This window comes from Pyrus communis, chromosome 12, assembly GCF_963583255.1.
Source record: "Pyrus communis chromosome 12, drPyrComm1.1, whole genome shotgun sequence".
Lineage (NCBI taxonomy): Eukaryota > Viridiplantae > Streptophyta > Magnoliopsida > Rosales > Rosaceae > Pyrus > Pyrus communis.
The window spans coordinates 4,013,482-4,038,832 of record NC_084814.1 but is presented as its reverse complement, the minus strand read 5'-3'; the positions used below and the strand labels follow the sequence as shown (position 1 = coordinate 4,038,832).

The window sequence follows — 25,351 nt, the reverse complement described above, 5'->3', positions numbered from 1 at the left end:
TCTCTCTACTACGAGAAACCCTTTTAAACTTTTGAGAAAACACTAACTTCTTTAACTTCATCAACATATCTTTAGTTTGGATTAAAAATATTGTGTTGGCAACCGGTGACATCTACAATTTGGATTAACGCCGTAAAGTCAGGCGATTAGTTTGGAGCAACCGAACTGCTTCAAGTTTGTCTGACTATCTATCCAAGTATATTTCAGCAAGGAGTTTTTGGTTTTCTTATTGAAAGAGATCATCTCATTAGCCTTCTCGGCGAAGTGAGGTGTTACCAGGTTACTCAGTGTTTGGCACATTGAAAGTCGAACCTTTATCCGAACTTCGTAGTGACTAGCAGTCTTGTCTTCTGGCTCTAGAACCAAGATGGCAAGACGTTTTCCTTCCTCGGTCGTGATCGTTTGTACATAGAAGTCAGCAATGCACTCGACACACCACCATCGCATTCATTCTACTCGTCAACCGAGCTCGGTGGCGAGTTGGCATGCCCGCATTCACCAGAATGACGTAGGTAGGTGAAGCGAGGCAAAAAAATATTTCTTGATGCCTATGGAGCGAAAAAAGATTCTTGATACCCATAGAGGCAAAAATCATTCGCCCACATGTTAAAAATGAAAGCTCCTGATGCCCTTACAAGAACAATGGTAAACGAAGACAGAGCTCGATTTAATACTTTGTTAGATGAAGAACATTTTCCTTACATTCCTGAATACATATCAATTTCATTTGAAGCGTGGTTGGATCAAATGACCGGTAGGCAATTTTTTGCTCAGGCCCCAATCAAGCTTGGGCCTAAGAAAATTATCAATTTGGTCGAAGGAGAAGTTAGGCCACTTATTTTTCTAGGTCGAGATTGAAAATTTGGTTGGCTTAGAAGAAACTGTTTTTGATACTTTGTCAGAGGAATTTTTCAATGACAAACAAGGCCAAACCACAGTCTTAGACAAAAAAACCATGTCAATCGATATGGTTATTGGAGATAAAGTTGATGTGGAGCAATCCCGGTTAGCTGAGTTGTTCGAGTTAAAATCTAAAATCGGGAAGTGATTATACTCAGGGAGCATAGTACCTCGAATCACTTTCCAGTCGAAGTATCAGAAAATTTGCAAAATGCGGTTGTTTCATATGAAAGCGTGAAACAAAATCATATTAACAACGATGAAATAAAAAATCTCAGCTCAAAATAAAGTATTGTCGGCCTCTTCCTTGTTATAATTTGGCTACTTTTATTTCTATTTGTTAAAAAATATATAATTTTTTTTAACCATTCGGTTATTTCAGTGATTGATACTTAAGAAAATAAGGGGCAACAAGCAACATTAAATTTGGCCTGTATTATATTTTGGCTGAGCATTAAATTCAGCCTATATTAAGTATTGGTTGAGCCTTAAATTCAGCCTATGTTAAATATGGGTAATGCTAGCGAAATCAAAGTTTTTAAACTAAATTTGCAAACCAAATGTTGTGATTGTAGATGATTATTAATTAAGCATCAATTAATGTGCTTGTTTCTTATTATTGATACATCATTTGGTTTCAAATTTTGGTATCCCTAACGTTATCCATTAAATATTGATCGAGCATTAAATTCAGTGTGTGTTAAATATCGTCCGAATTAAACATTGGCTTAACATTAAATTCGGACTATATTAATAGGGACAATACTTGAATACTCAATGGAGAGCACCCAAATTTACTCACTCTGATGTGGCCCAATAATATCACAACATGTGTATTTCAAAACTTTATCCCAATATTTGCTATCTTACTAACCAAACACTCAATTATCATTTTAAACTCATAACCAAACACCTTTCATCTTCTTTCTCATTTTGTTAGATGCCTGGCTGATCTGCCATAGCTAATCCATGGACCACAGCGACCCCATATCCTCCTTCTACCAAACCCTCACCCTATGTGTGCATATTTTCATATGTTTTTATTATATTCTTCCCTTGGATTTTGTATATATGAATGGGTTAAATGAACTAATTTATATTGTTTTAATTTATAGGCATTCAATACTGAAGTTATGTAGAAATGAAGTGAAAAATGAGCTTTTTTTGTGTGTAGAGTAATTCCAGTGGAGCACGAGTCTAACTAGCTGCACGAAGACATGTGCATTACAACAAGAAGATGAAATCGAGCGGTTTTGGAATCAAATAGACATGGGAATGTTATTCAATGGACTTTAGGAGAGAACTTAATTTCGAGTTTTTATTATTACCGTTTATTTTTCCTTTTCTTTAATAAGGCCCCATTAGTGATAGGAATTTAGTGGGGTTTTAATTGTTATTTTTCTTTCTTGAACACCTTCTTACCATGGGTTTTATATAAGGAGGCTACCTCTCCTTATTAAGTTAGAGAGCCACCAAAAATAGAACCAAAAATCATATTTTAGATAGGGGTTACGGCAAGGAAAGGAAGAGAGAAGAGCTTTTCTAGTTTTTTTCTTTTTTTTCTTTTCTAGGGCTATGATGTAGTCTGATCTAAAAATCATATTTTAGATGGGGTGTTGTGGCAAGGAAGGGAAGAGAGAAGAGCTTTTCTAACTTAACAATATCCGTGCTTCGATAAATAATACGTCAAGATGAAACCGATGCAGAAATGAAGTGAAAAATTAGCTTTTTGGGTGTGTAGAGTAATTCCAATGTAGCACGAGGCTAACTAGCTGCACAAAGACATGTCCATTACAACAAGAAGATGAAATCGAGCGGTTTTGGAATCAAATAGACATGGGAATGCTATTCAATGGACTTTAGGAGAGAACTTAATTTCGAGTTTTTATTATTACCGTTTATTTTTCCTTTTCTTTAATAAGGCCCCATTAGAGATAGGAATTTAGTGGGGTTTTAATTGTTATTTTTCTTTCTTGAACACCTTCTTACCATGGGTTTTATATAAGGAGGCTACCTCTCCTTATTAAGTTAGAGAGCCACCAAAAACAGAACCAAAAATCATATTTTAGATAGGGGTTACGGCAAGGAAAGGAAGAGAGAAGAGCTTTTCTAGTTTTTTTTTTTTTTTCTTTTCTAGGGCTATGATGTAGTCTGATCTAAAAATCATATTTTAGATGGGGTGTTGTGGCAAGGAAGGGAAGAGAGAAGAGCTTTTCTAACTTAACAATATCCGTGATTCGGTAAATAATACGTGAAGATGAAACCGATGCAGAAATGAAGTGAAAAATTAGCTTTTTGGGTGTGTAGAGTAATTCCAATGTAGCACGAGGCTAACTAGTTGCACGAAGACATGTCCATTACAACAAGAAGATGAAATCAAGCGGTTTTGGAATCAAATAGACATGGGAATGCTATTCAATGGACTTTAGGAGAGAACCTAATTTCTAGTTTGTATTATTTCCATTTTTTTTTTCTTTTCTTTAATAAGGACTTAAAGTCCATTAGTGATAGGATTTTAGTGAGGTTTTAATTGTTATTTTTCTTTCTTGAACACCTTCTTACCATGGGTTTTATATAAGGAGGCTACCTCTCCTTATTAAGTTAGAGAGCCACCAAAAACATAACCAAAAATCATATTTTACATAGGGGTTGCGGCAAGGAAGGGAAGAGAGAAGAGTTTTTCTAGTTTTTTTTTTTTTTCTTTTCTAGGGCTATGATGTAGTCTGATCATGAATACTTAATTGCCTTGTGGCATTGTTATTATCAAGTTTTTCATCTTTATTGAGTATCTTTTGCTATTAGTGATGCGCTTGATTTTTATTTAGATGCTTGATCACCATCTAGGTTTAAATTAAGTTGATTTGATGCAAGTTAGAGTAGATGCCATACTTAACTTGGGTTTAGCTTCTTGCAATTGATACCATAAACACCTATTTTGATGTAACCAGATGCCATGGCCTTCGAATAATTTAGGGAAAATCGATCATCAATATTGGGGAACTACTTGAGCATAACATATTAAGGGAATTAAGTAGAATTGGTTACGGTGAATTCGGATGCCCTAGGTTTTCTTTTCCTATATTTTAATTGTAATATTTTATGCATTTTTTTAAGTTGTATTTCATTTCAGTTTAATTCAAATCATATCTATCTTTTCTTTTCTTTTTTTTGTCAAAGCTTCTCAACTATAATTTGTTTCAATTTAATTAGTAAGACTTTAGAATCAATTTGATCTCTGTGGGACGCTATACATGCTTATATGCTATACAATCATCTGATTCGTATACTTGCGAGCACTAAAATTCAAGACTTAAATGAGTTTAATTTTGGTTCTGTAGTTTGATAGTCGACGCCCGCATTAGAGGATTTTCTCTCTCTTTCGTTCTTTCTCTTCGAATCAACATCAAAAGGAAGTCGCTGAATGCAATCGACGTCGATGATGACATGGTTTCTAGCGAAGGCCAAAGAAGTGGTTGTGGATACGTTCTATAGTTTGATAGTCGACACCAATGTTGATGTGGTCTCCGGCGAAGGAAGGGGAGGGAAGTGGTGCTGCCATGGCTACGATAAAAAAAGGGTTTAAGGGCGAGACGATAGAGAGATTGGAGGAGAAGATACTGGTGGGTTCGACGGAGGAGACGAGGTTTCCGGCATTGAAACTGGCAAAAGCAAGAAGGAGATGGAGGCTGGGAGGGGAAGGGTGTTGGGGAAGAAATGGGTTGTCTGGATGTGTAGTTAACATTGTGTTTGGTTACATCTTTATAGAACTTATATTGAAACAGGTGATTTGTTCTCATTGGGCTTGTCAATCTTTTTGGTACTCCCCATTGAGTAGCCCAAGTATTTTCCTATTAATATTGCTAGATCTTTAAATTCAGCCTATATTAGTATTGGCCTAACATTTAATTCGGCCTACTTTAAATATAGGATAATGTTAGGGAGATCAAATTTTTAAACCAAATTTGCAAATTAAATTATGTGTCACCAATAAAAAATAAGCACGTTAATCAATACTTAAGTGATAATTCAATCATTTGGTTCACAAAATTTAATTTAAAATTTTGATCTCTCTAGCATTAGACTTTACTTGTATTAAATGTTGGCCGAGCAGTAAATTCAGAATATATTAAATACTCGTTGAGCAATAAATTCTGCCTATTATAGGCTGAACTTTTAATTCGGCCTGAATTAATTTTGATGCCAATTAAATACGGCCTTCTTTTGACCATCATTCACTGATGCCAATCAATTTTTTGCAGCATTCATGGTGATGCTCGCTAAAGTATTTGGTGGAGTTATTTGGTGGCAGCCAAGTTCAAAAGCAAATAATAAATTCTCTTAACGGCTTACGGGCCGAAGCTAAAAAAGACTGGGGAGCAAGTTTGGACCTAAGCCTGTGTAATCGAGACCGTTAAATAAGCAATCGAGATCGTTAAATGAGCATAGTTTGATACCGTTCAAGGGATAACATTGTAGTTTTTAGTCATAATAATTATCTCTTAAGGATGGTTGAACCGTTGGAAGAAAAATATGTAAGATATATTTTGAAATCATGATAACAAGATATTAGGATCACAAATTAAATAAACCAAATAAATATAAAAGAAATTAACTTCTGGCTTGAATTTGAAGACATGGTTGGGTTTGATTTCAAAATTGTCTTTTACTCTACATTCTAAATGCTCTTGCTAGTGAATGGGGTTTAGCATTGTAATAGGATGTGTATTACGAGAGTAGGGACAATCCTTATGTAATTGTTAGGATATCTCTCAATCAAGCGTCTTATTAAATGAGAGATACTCATAATGGCAATTTTATGTTGTATGTCCTACCATAATAAGTCTTATTAAATAGAGATTTTAATCATTGTTAAGACTACTATTCGAGCCATATTGGGGCTGCTAAATCATTTGTATATCAGGTCACTTAAATAATAATTTACTCGATAATTAAATGATTGATTGACAAGTCATTGATACCCATAATTATGTTTACATTCTTCCACTTGAATGTCAATGAACTTGTACATAAAATCAACCAAATACAACTAGAATAGTAGTGATCATGAAGTCTATAATCGCAAAGACACTGAAATCAATAATTCAATGTTGCATTCAACAAAATAATAATAATACAATGTTGCAGACAAAGTCATGACATAAAGAATAGTGTACAATTATACTAATCATTCAAAACAAAAGTAGCTCATAAATAAACTCAATTGGTTGATAACAAAACGCACAGGATAGCAGAACCGAACCAAAGAGATAATAATATTCATCACATCAGGCAAGTCTCTAAGGCAGCAAAAGAATGAGAACACAATTAACACTCTCTAAATACCCTAATTCATTAAAAAAAACACAAAAGCATGGCTTTAAATTTAAATGAACAGTAAAACGCAGATTATACCCCGGAGGAGACAACCCACCTTCAAAGAGAAAAACGCAGAGGATAATAGAATCGAATCCAAAAAAATAAATACCTAACCATATTCTTTCACCTTATATCGCATTTCAATATTTTCAAATACTTTCAACCAATCTTTTATTGTCATCCGAAATTAAAAATAAAATTATCTTTTAGTATTTTATAATAAAAAATAAATAAATAAAAATATTTAATAATATTTTAATACGAATTGTCTAAGCTATTCAATTTAGAGATGAAAATAAACTTAGACAGTTACTGTTCACTAAAGGCAGTTACTATTCACTTTGGGGGGATTGAATTGCCTATAACCCAGGAGTTTTTTAGGGGTGGAAATGCTCTAAGTAACAACCACCCTCACCAAACACGAATGTGTAAGCCCCCCATCTAACCCATCGAACACTAAGGGTGCAACTTGGGTTGGGTCAATCTGAACCCGCCCATGTCCAACCCGACTTTAAACCCAAACAACCGAATTTTTTTTTAGTTATAACCCGTCTGAACCCAACCCAATTTCAACCCCTTCATTGATTGGGTTAAGTTGGGTGGATCATTTGCCCATTCATCCCTAACCTAACCCAATTTCAACCCGTTCATTGATTGGGTTGAGTTGGGTGGATCATTTGCCCGTCCATCCCCAACCCAACCCAACCCGATTAACCAATCCCATTCTAACCAAATTGTAACCCATATTAATTAATTCTCATACTACACCCAAGTGGGCTAAGTCAAAAAAACCAGCGTCCTTTCTTTTTATTTTTTAAATAAATTATCCTTTATAATTACTTAAGCTTTTAGGAAATAAGAGGCTTTGATTAGTCAGCCCATATTCATAGTCTCTAAATCCTAAAACTTTATAGTAGATTGTTAGTCTCCAAAACCTAAATTCTTTGTGTCTCGAAGCAATTGCTCAGCAACTTTGATTGATTTATGAAAATAAAGTTCACTAGCCTTGATGCTACTTGGCTTAATTTTTTTTTAAGAATTCTTGAAAACTAAGTTGTTACAGGATTAAACTCAAAAAAGTTGGGTAACTCGAACCTGAGCCTGAATTGTAACAGTTGGGTTAGGATTAGGTTGACCTTCCAATCCGCCCAACCACCCAACACTAACTCCTGCGAAAAATAGAATTACAAAACTGCCCACCAAAGTTATACACGGAGCCCTACGATTTAAAGCCCAGATGGGCACAATGGTCTTTAAACACCTAAGTGGGCCTAAATCCTAGACACGGAAACAGGCCACGTAAAAAAGCCCAAAAAATGCATGGGTGGCCCAAAGCACAAACTTAGCCACCCTATTCTATAAACCAATCGCAATTCCGTAAATAAAATGAAATCCCCAATTGAAATTGCTACGGTGCCACCCCTCCCAAACTTTAAAGTAATATCTGACCATTTTCTGTACATGCTAGCAAATGAAAGTTTGTTAAATTTGATTGATAAAAAAAAAAAAAAAAAAAAAAAAAACATATGTATAGTTTCGAATGATATACTTTTTCAATTGTTCAGAATATTTAGAAATAGACTTCTTTCATTTTCGATCCCAAATTTTAGATCTTCTTATTTGATTACCCTACTAAATATTATTGGAGGAACTAGTTGAGAAAGTTCACATTTGTTTCTTCTGATTTGTGCTTGGGTTTTATTTTTCTAGATGTAAATTATTTTGCGTTTGTTGCTGTAAAAGGAAAGGATTTAAGTTTGTTATTGATACTCAATAAAGAACTAAGATTTGAGTTATTACGTAGTTATTACGTAGGGATTGGATTTGCTCGGTTTCACATGTTTATCGTGAGAAGAATAGAGTGGCCGATAATATGACAGATTTAGGCCATAAGTTTGACATTGGTCTTCATGTTTTTGATGAGCCTAGCTCTTGTGGATAGGTTGATCTTTGAGGATGCTGTTGGGTTTCCTCAGAACTGTTTTGTTAATAGTTAGTTGTTTTTCTTAGGTCTTTTGACCCCCAATTTCACCACACCCAAAAAATAATAATAATAATAATAATTAATAAATAATTGAGATTTGATATCATTTCATAGTTCATAGAATCACACAAGTTACATGTACTGGTTTGGTACTGTGCTTTGAAAAAAAACTGTTTCTGCTGTACTGTGAGAATAAGCTCATTTTTGCTACTTCACGTTTTCAACTTTTGTTCACCCAAAACTATAAAAATAAACTATGAAAATAAGTTGTTTTCAAGTGTTTACCAAACACCTTTTTTAGCTCAGCTTTTTTTTATACCCACTTTTTATAAAAACACCTCAATACCAAACCAATACTAAATCCAGTCAACTTTCAGCTTGTAGCTTTAACCATACAAGTATCATAATCAGATTTTTTTTTCAACAAAAAAAAAAGGTTCAAAGATAATTTCTTCAAAAAAATAATAGTAATCAAATTGATGATTGTTAATTAGTCATCTTAATGCATAAAATAAATTAACGTTCAAATAAAAATGAATAGTTTCATGATAGACGATCCATTTATTTGATATAAAATAAATTAACGTTTTGGTAACAATTAATAGTACGTACTACCGTGTTTCGCTCGGAGCCATTCTCTGCCCTTCACTTTCTTGGAGTGAAACAGAGCACCTCATTTCCAACCGCAAAATCAAATTCTTGGAGTGAAACAGAGCACTTCAGTTCCAAATGCAGAATCAAATGCATGCATTGAAGAAAATCAACAACAGGTACTTCACTTTTACGAGAGAATGGGCCGCGAAAGAATACAGCATCCGTTTTATCAACGAAAGAACTTCTACGGCATCAAGAATTTGCAGCTATGGACGGATAAAAGTCTGCGCCAGCAACAGAATTATTTAAGAAACCTTTTGAGTTTACTACTGCATTTGCAAATCATCCTTCAGTAACCCTTTAAGCTTATAATCATTTGATTGAGACGATAGAACTTTTCATGCTCTACTTGTACCGCTACCAGTACCGCTCTTCTTATCAAGTTCTTCCAATGCCGCCCACAACTTTGGGTCCTCATAGTCCTTTATGAGAAAGGTGGGTTTTGCTTCCACTAATATGTGTTCTGGATTTCCCGTGGTTAATCCAACGACTGGCATACCGGCTGCAACTGCTGCTTTAATCCCCGAGACAGAATCCTAGCAAAATCAGAAAATAAGTTTCCAAAGTTCCCCCATTTAATTTTCTCTCAAAGTATAACGTGAGAAGAGGCAAACCTCGAACACAAAAGTGTGTTCTTTTGATGCTTTGAGTATTTCAAGACCCTTCAAGTAGGGCTCGGGGTGTGGCTTAGCGTGCTCACACTCATTCCCAATGACAAGACCTTGAAAAAAATCTGAGAGGCCAAGCATTGAAATCATCAGCTCTGCATTTACTCTTGGAGCATTAGTAACAGCAGCCCGTTTCAACCCACGATCTTCAATCCATTTCTTCACTTTATAGAGACCATTCACAGGCTTCAATTTATCTACGGCCAATCTGTTTCCATCAGGGAAATTATATAAGGTGGGAACCAGAAAGAAATGCTATGCACACAGCACAGAGAAAGTGAAGCTTTTACCTGCGAAACATGGCTTCCTTGTCTTCTGTGAACTTTAAGCCTCTTTCGAAGTCATCAGGAAAGAGTATCCTGGCAACATCATCATTATGCTTCCCAGCGAAATTCTCAATATAGTACTCCTCAGTAATCGGAACACCTCCGTTGAAACCTATCTGTTAATTTTCCCACTTCAGTACACCTTTCCGTTGTATATAAAGTTTATAAAAAGTATGAGCAACTTTCATAAAAAGGTAGATGCACCTTTTGCACTTTTCACAGTGCGATATGAATGTAGAGTAACAATAGGTAAATTTATTGCCCGACAAATCATAAGAAAAAGGAAAAGACCAAACAAAAAGAAAAGACATCTACCTCTGGTAGCATTTCACGGAAGGCATAGTAATGAATTGGATCTGAATCACACAGCGTTCCATCAATATCAAATAATACTGCTTCAAGTGGAGCAACTCCAGAGAGTGAACTTTTGCTGGTTCCACAGACACAGAAAAGAAAAATAAAAAGACAATTAGGCATAAGTACAAATACATGAAACGAAAAAAATAACAAATGTAACAATCATTTCTGTCTCATGCAGTATAGATGAAAAGAACATGAATTTAGACACCATAATATATACAAAGAAAAGGCCGTAGAGAACAATTATGTCTTCGTAACCTTGTAGACTTAGGTTAGTCCACATTACCTCCTTTCTGGGAGTATAGACGTGTCTAATTTCTGCCTACGGGATACAAAGACAATGGCTTGAAATATTTGTTCATATTCGACCAAATTTTTTTTCATAAGTATATATTGTTTTGATCAGGTAAGGTTGTTCTTTAATTTGAGTTCGGCAATAAACATCATAGGGCTGTCTGAATTAATTCAGCGTCTATTAACTCTAGGGCTATTTGAATTGAGTCAGTTCCTATTAACTCTGTCGATACCAGATCGATATTGCACCTAAAAGCTAAAGACAACTTCAACAGTAGGGAGAGAAACTGAGAAGAACCACAATCATCTTCCTAATACAAATCAATCATGCCAGAGAAACAAAGGCATAACAAGAAAAAGATGGTACACAGGAAGAGGTTCCTCGGAATTAAAATTCTAAGAACAATCGACACATACAGTCTATGCAAAACTTACAACTAGAGGAGAGAACAATGGCATACAAGTCGAATTATGCTGAATATGTATGTTTGTATGGCATACAAGTCGAACTTGGATATAATAGAAGACGTGGCACAGAACCGACCGCAATGGCATTCTAGGATTCATACAGCCAACCGCACTTAGTGGGAAAAGGCTTTGTTGTTGTTGTTGTTGTTATTGTTTTTGTTATTGTTGTTGTATGTATGTTTGTATGGTTTTATGCACACAGCATTTTCAGCCGAAGAGCTAAAACTATTAAATGCCTATAGCAATTGGCCAAGACAACTATTCATACAAAGGACCATGGAAAATGGTTCAACATGCCACTTAAATTGAAAGTATTATTTTAATGTCCTCAAACAATTTGGTTCTGCATAGCCTACTAATGTCCCAATGTGACTGGGAGAAGGGCGAGGATGAGGACGATGACAATGATTTACTAACATATTCTCCATTCACAAACCACTTGATTTCTTTGTCTGTTACCTTTTTCTTTTTTCGAATATGAATCGTGTTACCAAGAATATCAGTAAAATCACAAATTCACAGGAATAAGCAAAATAATTATGAACTTGCAAAATCCATACATAACAAGAAAAACCCAGATCAATGGAAAATTTAAACAATCCATCGAACTAACATTAGCGTAAAACTCATACAAACCATACACAAAATAACCAATCACAACGCAATGCTCCATAAGAGACATTTGAAAAACAACAAAAAGCATTAAGCATATACGCAGATGTGGATTTGAACTTGGAATGTTATACAGAATAAATGTCTGAAACTGGCATTGGAAGTGGCAGACATTGAAATTATAATAAGAACCCAGATTATATATCCAGTCAAAGTTGCAAGAAGAAATCAAGGGAAGGAGAAAAGGCGAGAGAAGGGATGGTACCTGTCCACAGAGTTTTCACCGGAAGAAGCTGTCATTGTCTCTGCGATATTTGGCTTCCGATGAACGCAAATGGGTTTCCGAGAGCAGATTGATTGATGGGAAGAAGACGATCCGTGAAATATAAAGGGAAATGGGACAAGGCGTCAACCGTGGAATCAAAGTAGAGCGAAAGAGACAGATGCGAGTTTGCCTTCTTTCTCCAACAATCTCTCCGCTCTCCTCTCTTTTGCATATTTGGTATTCTACTATTCCCAAATTGCAAAATTCTACCTAGTAGTTTTCACGATATTACTAAACTCCCCTTTTCTGTTTCTTTTTTACTATTAATTATTTAATTTTCTATGTGACATTGATAAGTATTTCACTTTTTTTTTTTCAGTTTATAAAAATTGAAAACTTGTTTGGTAATTATTTTTATTTTTTTAAATTAAAAACTAAAAGTTAAAAGGTGAAAACTACGTTCTTGAGTTTTCAAATTTTAGCTTTCAGTCGTATGCTTTTGGTTTTTAGATTTCAGTTTTTTTTTTTTTAAATCCAAACTAAAATAGTTACAATATTCAATTTTCCAAAAAGGTGGCGTTCTTTGATTTGTGGTTTAAACCCCACATATCTCCCTCATCTAGTTTGTAACTTTGGATTAATAGAGATGTAATGAGGACACCAATTAAGAGACATGTTTAAGGAGTATTCTTAACTACATCATGTCATTTAGTATTACGGTTTAGTTGTATTTCTCTTCACTTGTAAGTGAGAGGTTTTAGGTTTGACTCTCGCCAAAGGTAAATTTGAACCACATTATTGCTAGCCCATTGTAAGGCTTAGCCCACTCTCCCACCTCCCTTAGTGTAGATAAATATTGTTTGTTCAAAAAACTACATCATACTTCTCTACACCATGATTATAGGGATTGTCATTCCTTAACGATTATGCTGGATACTTATACATTAATCGATGTTGGGCTAAATTCGTCTTCGAGCCTTTTTAGACTCGTTAGAAGCACTTGTGACCAACTCTGCTGACTCAAATTCTAGATCTATATTCTTACATTTGGGTCTCAAAAAGTTGGTGGATTTATGTGTTGTAGTTTTCTTCTCCGATCCAAGTCTTTGCATTGTAAGAGAAAATATTTGATCAAAACTCATATTTGAGTTTTCTTGAAACCTAAGGCTATCTCCAACCGAGGGCTGGCCAGATAGCTCGTTTTAACCCTCTGGCCCTCCAAGAAATTAAAATTTTAATGAACAGTACATGGTCATATTTTCCTCCGTCTCCAACCGAGGGCCAAAGAGTCATAGGGCTCGTTTTAGCCATTTCACAAAAAACCGTCTCCAACCGAGGGTCATAAGACCAAACATAATTTATTATTTAAATTAAAAACCTACAACAACTTAAATTCAAATCCAACAACTTAAATTTAAAAACTACAACAATAACTAGCCCGAAAAACCAAAAAAATTAGAACTTAAATTTAATGAATGGTTTAGGTATTTATAAGAAAAAAAATTGGCCCAATAAACCAAAAAAAAAAAAATTGAATACAACGGCTAGCTGACTAGCTGTTGTATTCAAAAAAATTTTTTAAGCAATCATGTCGGTTATAACCGACATGATTGCTCTATTTTCTGGCCAGCCCCTTGCTGGTTGGCTGGCATGGCTGCTTGCAGCCAGCCCTCCAGCCCTCCAGCCCTCTAGCCCTCTCCGATTCCGTGGGGCCCTTTCAGATTCCATAGCCCTCTGGCCTAGCCTTCAGTTGGAGACGGTTTTCGGGCTATTTTCAGCCCTCTGGACCCTTTGGTTGGAGATGGCCTTAGCCCTCTGGCCCTCCAAGATATTAATATTTTAATGAACAGTACATTATCATATTTGCCTCCATCTCCAACCAAGGGCCAGAGAGCTTATTTTAGCCTTGTCACAAAAAACCGTCTCCAACCGAGGGCCAAAGGGCCATAGGGCCAAATATAATTTATTATTTAAAAACTACAACTTAAATTCAAATCCAACGGCTAAGTGACGTTAGCATGAAGTAGGCGTTTAAGTTTTATGTTGTTAAATGTTTTTTTAAATATTGTTTAAGTTTCATGTTGTTAAATGTTTTTTTTATGTTGTATAATTTTTATGTTGGTTAATGTTATTTAATGTTGTTTCATATTGTTTAATGCTGTTTCATGTTACTTAATTTAATATTGTTTAATGTTTTATTAATACCTAATGATGTCATCTCTCTGCAAACCAAACTACAAATACAAATATAAAACCAAAAAAAGAATTATTAAAAGCCTAATGGTGAATTGGATCATGGAAATTTCCTTGGTTTTCCTCAAAAAGCAGCTCCTCTTTTTTTGACCGTTCTATTACGTGTTCGTACGGTAACACGATGACTTTTGTCTTTGTTGCCGGAAGGTGCTTTGCTTTTGAGAGGAGACTTGACTTGCGTCTTTTCACTTAAACATCGAATTGAAAAGTTAAATAAGAATCTACACACAAAAATAAACAAAGTCGTCTAGGATGCTTCCTGGAAAGAGCCAATAGGTGTCCCTTGAGTGTTATAAATTCTTATTGCACACGAGACAAGCACTGCCAATTTTTTCCTTGCTTTTCACTTGAGTATCATTGTGGTGCTGTAAACAGTGACACCACAATGACAACCCATGAATCCTCTTCATCCTCCTCCTCAAAAACTGTGGAAGTATGACGTGTTTTTGAGTTTTAGACCATCTCTAACAGAGGGCTGGTCAGATGGCTCGTTTTAACCCTCTAGCCCTCCAATAAATTAATATTTTAATAAACAGTACATGGCCATATTTGCCTCCGTCTTCAACCGAGGGTTAAAGGGCCATAGGGCTCGTTTTAGCCCTATTACAAAAAACCGTCTCCAACCGAGGGTCAAAGGGTCATAGGGCCAAACATAATTTATTATTTAAATTTTAAAATTACAACAACTTAAATTTAAAAACTACAACGATAACTGGCCCAAAAAAATTAGAACTTAAATTAAATGAATGGTTTAGGTATTTATAGGAAAAAAAATAGAATTTTTAAGAATTAAAAAAAAAAAATTGGCCCAAAAAACCAAAAAAAAAAAAAAAAAAAAAATTGAATACAACCAAAGTAGTCAGCTAGCCGTTGTATTCAAATTTTTTTTTAAGCAATCATATAGGTTATAACCGACGTGGACTCCATCTTAGACTCAAATCTCATATTGAAACCTAAATTTAGATCTCAATTTCGCCGGAGACTTGTATATGAGTTATATATCTCCAGCACATTAGAAACCTTAAACTCATATTTATTATACAAATATAAGATTTGAGTCCAAATTTTCCAAAGCATTGGAGATGCTCAAAAGTAGCAAAATGAAAAATGAAAAAAAAAAAAAAAAAAAAAAAAAAAGAAGGAAGGAATGGTGGCATGTTCACATGTCCATAATCGAAATCACTTTAGGAAATTGAATTTTGATTACTGGATATTGGACTCCCTAGATAAGGGAGGTATTTGAATTCAAAACATGTGGGAATCAAAATGAATTTCTTTTACCTATTATGCTCTCACTTGATTCTAATTATTCCAACGTTGTCCTCATTCCATAAAAGATTCCTAGCTCTGCTCATTGGTAGAAATTAATAGAAGATTAACAAATGTTTTCTATTAATTAGACTATAAAATAACTTATTAACAAAAAAAATTAAATAATTTATTAACTATAAAAAAAAAGACTATAAATAATTTATTTGAAATATATAGGTAAAATGAATAATATTAAGCCAAGTTGTGACATCCCACATCGCCCAGGGGAGTGATCCTTAAATGTATATTCCCATCCCTACCTAACACAAGGCCTTTTGGGAGCTCACTGGCTTCGGGTTCTGTAGGAACTCCAAAGTTAAGGATTGTGACATCCCACATCGCCCAGGGGAGTAATCCTTATATGTATATTCTCATCCTTACCTAGTACGAGGCCTTTTGGGAGCTCACTGGTTTCGGGTTCTATCGGAACTTCGAAGTTAAGCGAGAAGGGGGCTAGAGCAATCCCATGATGGGTGACCCACTGGGAAGTTGCTCGTGAGTTCCCAAAAACAAAATCGTGAGGGAATGGTAAGCCCAAAGCGGACAATATCGTGCTACGGTGGTGGAGCGGGCCCGGGAAGTGATCCGCCCCGGGCCAGGATGTGACAAATTGGTATCAGAGCCTAACCCTGGTCGTGATGTGCCGACGAGGACGTCGGGCCCCTAAGGGGGGTGGATTGTGACATCCCACATCGCCCAGGGGTGTGATCCTTAAATGTATATTCCCATCTCTACTTAGCACAAGGCCTTTTGGGAGCTCACTGGCTTCGGATTCCTTAGGAACTCCGAAGTTAAGCGAGAAGGGGGCTAGAGCAATCCCATGATGGGTGACCCACTGGGAAGTTGCTCGTGAGTTCCCAAAAACAAAATCGTGAGGGAATGGTAAGCCTAAAGCGGACAATATTGTGCTACAGTGGTGGAGCGGGCCCGGGGAGTGGTCCCTCCCCGGGCCGGGATGTGACACAAGTTGTATTATAATAATTAACCAAAAAATTATAAAATAATTTATTAACCATAAAGGGACTATAAATAATTATTGAGATATATAGGTAAAAATGAATAAAACTAATCGAAGTTTTATTATGTGGATAATAATTAATTAGTATATAAATAAAGAAATTGTTATTGGTACTCTAAAAAATTCATTTGCACTTCAAATATTCTATAATTAGAAGAGAAAAATTTCACTTTGTGAGAAATGTAGAATGAGATTTATTTAGTGTTAATAACAGTTTTATAAAATAATTGAAAACAATAAGAATATAAAAATAATTTATTTAGAATAAAGATTTTATAATTTATTTAGAACAAAGGCATTTTAGTAATTATATTGGTTTTCATTCTGATTTGGTGACTTAATAAACAACTTATATGGAATTAGTACCGTTCCTACTTCAATTTCATAAAATGTTGTAAATAGTTTCAACATGAATTTGATTGATTCCTCCTCATTTCAACTCTTCTTCAATTCACCACTTAGTACTACGATCTAGTGATATTCCTCTTCACTTATAAGTGAGAGGTCTTACGTTCAATTAATAGAATTCTATGGCTTAATTTTCATGTATTCCATAATTCTGAATATAAGTACATACAATCTTTGTTACAAAAGGAAACAACAATAAAGGACAGAACTATATCCTTCCTAAAACATGACTCTAATAATTACAAAATATTTGCATTCCCTTTCTCCTAAATATTGACTCACGCCAATACTCCCCCTCAAGTTGGAGTATAGATATCACACATGCCCAACTTGATAAGTGAGTCATCAAAGCTCCTACTACACACGGCATGAGTAAAAACATATGCAAGTTGTTCCTCTGAGTTCATAAACGGTATTGACACAATCTTCATCTCAAGCTTCTCTTTAATAAAATGACAATCAACCTCAACATGCTTAGTCCTATCATGCTATACTGGATTCTCTGCTATTTATCTTGCCGACTTATTGTCACAATACAATTTCATCGCCTCTACGTGATGTCGGAGTGACTTTGGTAATATCCATTCCTTCTCATGACTTGAGTAAATCTATCAAACCACACACAAGGTGATTGCTTAAGCCCATAAGCAACTCTCGCAAACGACACATTCCGATTTTCATTCCGGCATTATATCCTGAAGGAAAATCCATATATACTTCTTCTTTCAAATGCCCATGAAGGAAAACATTTTTTAGATCAAATTATTTCAACGGCCAATTCAAATTTGCAGCTAATGAGATAAGAACACATACCGTATTCATCTTGGCCATTGGGGAAAAAGTTTCATGGTAATCAACATCATACGTTTAAGTATAATCATTTGCTACTAACCTTATTGTCTATTGATCCGTCAACCTTGTATTTAATTGTAAAGACCCACCTACACCCCACGAGTTTTTTTCCTTTCAGTAGTTCCATCACTTCCCATGTATCATTCTTATGTAGTGCCATCATTTCTTCATCCATTGCAGCAGCCCATTTAGGATCCATGAAGGCCTCCTCAACTCGAGTTGGTATTTGGATTGGTTCCACATTATTCACCCATGTTTGGCATTCAGGTGCAAGGTTCTTGCATAACACATAATTTGCTATTGGATTCTTTACTTTTCCTTTAGGAGAAAACATGTCAGGAGGAACACCATGATTTTTCCGTGGAGGCAACTTATATGTACTTACAACATGAGCATCGGTATTACTTACCTCAGGGACATTCAGAGAAGACACATTGGATGACACTATTGAGTGTGAGAGAGAGGGTGATGTGGATTAGGCAGGAGACAATACTTCCTCTAATGTACTTGGTTTGGCAGAACCTTGTTGTGGGACTTTCGTATTCTCCTCAACAGAACCTTGTCGAGTTGTTGCACCTATCTCGGCAGGCAGTAGTTGAAAAACTTGATCATTCTCGGTAGTTTCTTGCCAAGACACTGTTGCCTTATTTTTAACACATGTTCCCCTTGAACCGCATATCACATCTTCTGGTACCTCCAACCACCCTGATCAATAGTGTTCTCCCCCTGGTGATCAGAAGGTGACATGAGCGAAGAATAAAAATACTCTGATTCAGAAAAAGTAACATCCATGGTCACATACATATGTCGAGTTTCAGGATGATAACACTTATACCCTTTCTGTTGGAAGGCAAACCTAACAAATACACACCTAAGGACACATGGATCCAATTTGCTACGATGAATCTTATGAATATGAACATACGTTACACATCCAAATACATGGGGAGTAAGGGTGTTAGTGGATACTACGGGAACATGTTCTGTCAATACTTGAAGAGGTGTACAGAATTCTACCACTTGAGGTGTACAGAATTTAGCCCAAAACCGTTTAGGCATGGATGCACCAATAAGCGAGGCACGAGCAGCTTCCAAGATATGACGATTCTTTCTCTCATTGCAAAGTATGGCTACAAGTAGTTTCATGGAGAAGTCCATGATCCCAAAGAAAACTAGACACTTCAGAACCAATAGATTCACCGGCTATTATTAGAGGGAAGAACTTTAATAACGGAAGAATATTGTATTGTAATCATTTGAAAGAAAGATCGAACCACCATACTAACATCACTTTTATGCTTCATCGCATATATCCAAGTCATACGGGTGCAATCATCAACAAATGTAACAAATCATTTAATTTTGGAATGAGTACTAATAAGAGAAGGATCCCAAACATTAGAGTGCACAAGATCAAACGGAAACAATATTTTATTCATACTAGGAGAAAACGAAGCGCAATGACTCTTCGCGAGGATACATACTTCACAATGTAAGTTTGATTCTTTTATTTCATGAAATAAACTGGGCAACATACTCCTTAAATAACCACACGAAGCATGTCTTAACCGACGATGCAATAACCAAACTTCTTGTAAATTACCGATACGGGATGCTCGAATTGTATTAGCTTTGCCAAGAACGACGTGATCCATATAGTATAACCCCTCTCTCTTAGTGCCATGCCTAATTATCTCATTGGTCTGAATATCCTGAAGTAAACAAAAGAGTGGATATATAAGTACAACACAATTTAATTGTTTAGTAACTTGAAGAATAAATAACAAGTTATGAGACAACGACGGAACAAGTAAGCAACGATGAGGGGAGAGGGCCGGTGTGAGGTCCACAGTGCCAGCCCTAAGAACCAATGCAATGGTGCCATTTGTTGTTGTGATACACTTCCGAGGAGTCGTTGTCATACAAGTAAACAACTTTTTATCGAAGGTCATATGGTATGTTGCACCAAAGTCTATAATCCAACCCGTATGATGTTCCATGTTAGAGGCTAAAGGAACACGCCCCATACTACCTGTATTGGACGATGATTCACTAGGAGTGGTCCTAGTCAACAAGCTTTGATTTGGATCCCCAGGGGTAGGCACGACATCCTTTGCACTAGGTGCGATAACGGCAATGGATGCACGGCTCCCACTTGCTCCATTAGCAGCTCGCTCCTTTGCAAGTAACTTTTTCTTCAATTTAGGGAACCATTCAGGGACTCCATGCTTTTGAAAACAAGTGTCCTCAGTATGACGGGTTTGACCGCAGAAAGTACACGTTAAATCATCTTTATTTTCCCGAGTAAAAGGACGAGTTTGACCAATGGAGGATGGTCCAGACACCATGGCTATAGATGGTGTCGAGCTCCCGCCTTGGCTGCTGACACCACTTCCCCCCATCATGGTAGCATGACGTTAAGCTTCACGTCTAACAACAGAAAACACCTCCTTGACAGATGGTAAGGGTTGAGTTCTCAAAATATCACTACATACCTTATCAAATACATCAAGTCCCACCAAGAAGGCATACACTTGGCCCAATTGAGTCTCCTCTCGAAGCGTCTTCAAGTCAATAGCACACTCCATCTTAATTGGTCTTCTTTGATCCAGTTCTTGCCATACTGCTTTGAGATCGGCATAGTACACACCAATAGGACGCCCTTCCTAACGAAGTCAAACGACTTAACCTTCAACTCATAAATTTGAGAAATATCATAACCATCATAAAACATGACTCACGCCAATAATTACAACTATATTCTTCCTAAAATATGACTCTAATAATTACAAAATATTTACATTCCCTTTCTCCTAAATATTGACTCACGCCAATACGATTATTGCCAAAGGTGAATTTGAACATCATTATTACTTAGCTCATTGTGAGACTAGACCCACTCATTTTCTTTAGTGGAGATAATATCGTTTGTTCATAAAAAATAAAATAAATAAAAACTCTTATTTAATTTAATTCCTCTCATTCTGATTGCGATTTAATTAACGAGCCATGAATACTTCAGTTTTTCTCTGAACGATCAAAAACTAAAACCAAGAGGTCCAAATTGGATTCTTCAAAAAATTGGGGAGGCGGCAGGTAGTGGAGTTTGGTGGTAAAGCAGCAAAAGCCTAGCAGTCGTACACGTTTTCAGGTGAAATGGCATAAAACTGCGTCACGTGTTCATAAAAAATTACGTGAGGAAAGGAAACCCAATTTGGAAACGTCCTCTTGCTCCACTAATTAAATTTTGTAAAAAATATTTTATCATCATTTGGTCTGCGTATTATGGTCTATTAATATATTTAATATTATGTGTGATGAAAATAAAAAGTTTAAATTTTGTAAAGGAAAATAAAATATTATATTTAAATTTTGTAAATGAACATAAACTATTATGATTGATTAATTATGTAATTTAACTCACTTATTTATTTATGTGCAAACTAGGCCTATCACGCTTTTATCCTGTGTTTTAACATTTTATTTTATTTTTTATCTCGCATTACTTGATCATTGGAAACTCTCACTTTAGCTCCTTTGTTTTATAGGAAAAGGATCCGAGGTTCCTTTTTCTAGGGATCCTAGGGGTTCCGTGCTCTCATTCATTTATTGGATATCATGCAGTCAGAAAACATTTTAAAATTTAAAATTTAAAATTAAATATGAATAGTACCTAACGAAAATTAACCGCACGATATATGATAAACGAGTAAGATCATGAGATTCCTAGGAAAAAGATCCGGTCCTGTTTTATATATTGTGACGAGAAAAACTAATTTTTTGTTTGCCGTGATTTTCACCCAGCGTCATGCTCTATATAATATGAGGCCAAAACACAATAAATAAATAAATAAAACAAGAGCAAAGACTGCTCCTATAGCGTCTGCTTGATATGATAGTAAGACCATTTTATTTTTAATTTTCAAAATAATGAAATTGAAGATCAAAAATTGAAAACTAAAAAGTGAAACAACATTTTTGAATTTTCGAAATTTGGTTTTCAGTTTTCAACTTTTATAAAAATTAAAATTAAAAATTAAAAACTAAAAACCAAAATGGTTATCAAATGTTATCTTAGATTTAATATTAGTTTCTTTATAGCAAATTAAGGTTTTGATTCGGCGGGGCTGGATCCAGCCTATTCTGCTTGGATGACATGATTAAGTTCAGTGTTTATGTTTCATATATAACCTAATCAACATCGTTGGTTAGGTATTGTGGTTCGAGATGAGGAAGGTAGCTTTGTCGCAGGGATGGCAAAAGGAGGTTTGAGAATGTTTTTACTCCTGTTGATGCGGAGGCACTTGCGGTTGGAGAAGGATTGGATTTGGCGACATCTAGAGGACTTCAAAACTTGACACTAGAGACTGATTCTCTCCGGATTCATCTTCAATCGAAAGAGTTAAGTATAGCCCCATCCAAGATTATAACCCTGTAAAAAATTATTCTAAATTAATAGTGTCAGACTATATTTATATATCATCTCCAATCGAAATAGGCTAAACATAACCCCTTAATAATTTATTGTTTTTTAGTTTATTTTTTAACTTATTGGTATTGTTACATATTCTTTAAGTTTCATGTTGGTATTGTTACATATTTTGTTAAATATTTTAATATTACTTGCATGTTAACAACTTAGACATTAAGAGTGCGTTTGTTTCACCTTCTTAAATGGGGACTAGCTAGGATTATTATCCCATGTTTGATATGCTTGGGGACTAACTTAAATGAGACTAGCCCGAACTCGTGTGGACTCCTGGCCTCGTTAGGTCATCCATACTAGTCTGGTAGTAATATCACTTGAATATTATAGTTTATATTAATTCAAAAAATTTCATTATAAAAGAATTACATTACATATTACGTAAATTACATATGAATTATTTATTATTTACATAATAAATAATTAATATGTAAATTTTAAATAATTTAAATAATACCTATATACATAATTATATAAAATATAAAATAATAAATATCTATATATAATAAATATATTTTATATTCCAATTGAACCATGAGATTGCTAAGAATGCCTTTCCTCACTACGTTGCCTCCTTCTTCGCAATTCCTCATGCATCTCTCTCTCTGTCTCTCCCTCGTTAGGTCATCCAAAAAGTCATTTTTCTAATTACAAGACTCGGATGTTTCTTAACTAGATCGGAAATTTATCAATGACTTCCTCCCTAAGGTCGCATTGGATGCGAATCTCGAACCGAATCCAATCTGTAATCTCGCGATTTCTTTGCTTGATCGAGTTCGGCTATTCGACGATAGCCTTAACAGAGCCTTTTCGATGTTTATCTTCAGCCGCGAGCACCAACAATTAATTGGTTCTTTTTAGGGTATTTTTTTGTTTGTAATAATCATTTTTCATTGTTACTGGAAATTTGGATCTCTGTTTTTTGGGTTTTGAATGGGGGTAAGCCTTTGTTATTGAAACTTCGATAATTCTCCAAGTTGCAGGGGACCATATGCAATTCGTGAAGAAGAAAGGGCTATGCCCTTCTAATTTTCCATATATTCATTTTGATATTTTTAATAGAAAATAAATTAAAATATAACAATAATTTATTGTTAGTCCAGCTTCTTATTATGACTCTACTCCTAACGCTTCAGTAAGTTAGTTCAGCTCAGTCTAATCTAACCGAGTCCAAGTTAGTTTTTGAATCTAGTCCAGACTGAAATTGTCCGGTGCAACAAACGCACCCTAAGAGAGGGGTGGGTATGAAAAGAGTGTATGAGGTGAATATAATATGAAAAATTAGAATAAAAGAGGTAGGTTAGTATGTAAGGGTGAAAAAAATGTGAAATATGGTGTAGAAATGCCATAGCTACTTGTGGGAACAAAAAAATTAGATTTTTTTTTTTTTTTTAAATTTCATTTGGGAAAAAAAAAAAAAATCAAACGGCTAGCGGACATCAGCAAATTACTGCTGCTAATATTAGTGCGCTGGAGGGTGACATATGGGCCTAAAAAAAGGGCTTGAGAGGGTGACTAGAAGTAGCCAGCTCGATAGCCAAAAGGCCATTATTTGGCCCAGTGAGTTCCACACATTTTTTGCCCAGCCTTTCATTGGGTGTCTCACCAAAAAGGGGCTAAAAAAATGGTCTATGGCCTTTTAGCCATCTCCATTGGAGGTGGTCTAAGGATCCCTCTATTAAAATGTTGTATGTTGGACATGTTGTAGAGCGCGAACATGGATGTACTTTTATCCATGTTCATCACCAAGCCAAAGTTGTGATATTAGCATGTAATAAGTTTAATAATTGTGTCGTGTTCAAGTTTAGAAAAGATGACCTAACTAATATCGTGCCATGTTTGAGTTGACTCTAATTATATATCGGCTGGCATGAAAGTTTGAACACGAGTTGTCACCTGTACCCTAGATGTCATGGTAGCTCCGGTCGTCAAACGCAGGTGCAATCGTATATGCGAGTTTTTTTTTCTTTTTATTTTTTGGTAAACTCGTATATGCGAGTTAAGCTAAGCCCACAAGATCTGAATTTAGACCAGAGTGTCGATACAACCTTCCTCAACTCATGTAAGCTCAAAGGGTAGCTTATGATGCAAGTTATTCCCATCCTTAGCTCATCAGATTGAAACTTTTGCATAGGGGTCCAAACCCTAAAATGGTTTCCATGTCATCGATGACATATATGGTTGAATGACTTCTTTCCTCTCCTTTATTTAGTGGTAGTCTACGTCGGCATATACTGAAGGCCTATTCATAAACCTCTCCATGTCGATGGACTTGGATCTTCTCCTCAGCCTAAGGAGAGGATCTTCCTGACCAAATAACTTGAACCGTTGGATAAAAATCTAACGTCTACAAACAAGAGATCTCTTTAAATTTATAATAATTATAACCGTTAGATTTTCATCTAACGGTCCAAATTCTTTGATCAGGAAGATCCTCTCCTTGGGCTCAGGAGAGGATCCAAATCCCATGTCGACAAGAAGAGATAGATGCTAAATCCATCAAACATAAGTTGTTAAAAATAACAAAACATAAAAAACGAACTGACAACTAACTCACGCAGCCACGTGGGCCCCAGATACCTGACACGTGCAGATAAGGCGTGAGGTCACGCACAATCATCTATCTCCTCACGCCTCTCACGTCACTCTCCCGTTTATTCTTGTGTTATTATTTGTTTTTTGTTTTGTTGTTTGTTTTTTATACCATCATTCCATGAACTTTTTATTTACTTACTGAGAAACAATCGCTATTTTTAAAATATTAATTAAGAATTAGTCACTATTTAAAATATTTATTGACTATTTTTAAAATATTTATATTTATTGAGGAATAGTCACTATTTTATGAATATTTATTTAGAAATAATCCCTATTTCTAAAATATTAATTGAGAAATAACTACTATTTTAAAATATTAATTGATAAACAATTACCATTTGTAAAATATTTGATATTATGGATTAATCAAACTTTATTAGGAACTGTTTCTTAATTAATAATTTCTAATAAACAATAATGAAGAGGATATAGAGAGATAGATTGTGAGAAAGTAAAATGCTGGTCCACACAAATCTTACCAAAGTTGACCAAGGGTGAAGAGAGAGAGAGAAAGAGAG

General features: G+C 35.3%; 1 protein-coding gene across 1 annotated transcript; it reads right to left on the bottom strand.

The window, feature by feature from the left end:
- Nucleotides 1-8,978: 8,978 nt before the first annotated feature.
- On the bottom strand, nucleotides 8,979-12,124 carry LOC137711474 (haloacid dehalogenase-like hydrolase domain-containing protein Sgpp). The gene is made up of 5 exons (XM_068450721.1): nucleotides 11,908-12,124; nucleotides 10,224-10,338; nucleotides 9,873-10,024; nucleotides 9,529-9,790; nucleotides 8,979-9,450 (listed from the first exon to the last, which is right to left on the bottom strand). The coding sequence occupies exons 1-5, from the start codon at nucleotides 11,940-11,942 to the stop codon at nucleotides 9,253-9,255; spliced, it is 762 nt and encodes a 253-aa protein (XP_068306822.1). The 5' UTR covers nucleotides 11,943-12,124; the 3' UTR covers nucleotides 8,979-9,252.
- Between the last annotated feature and the right edge of the window lie 13,227 nt (nucleotides 12,125-25,351).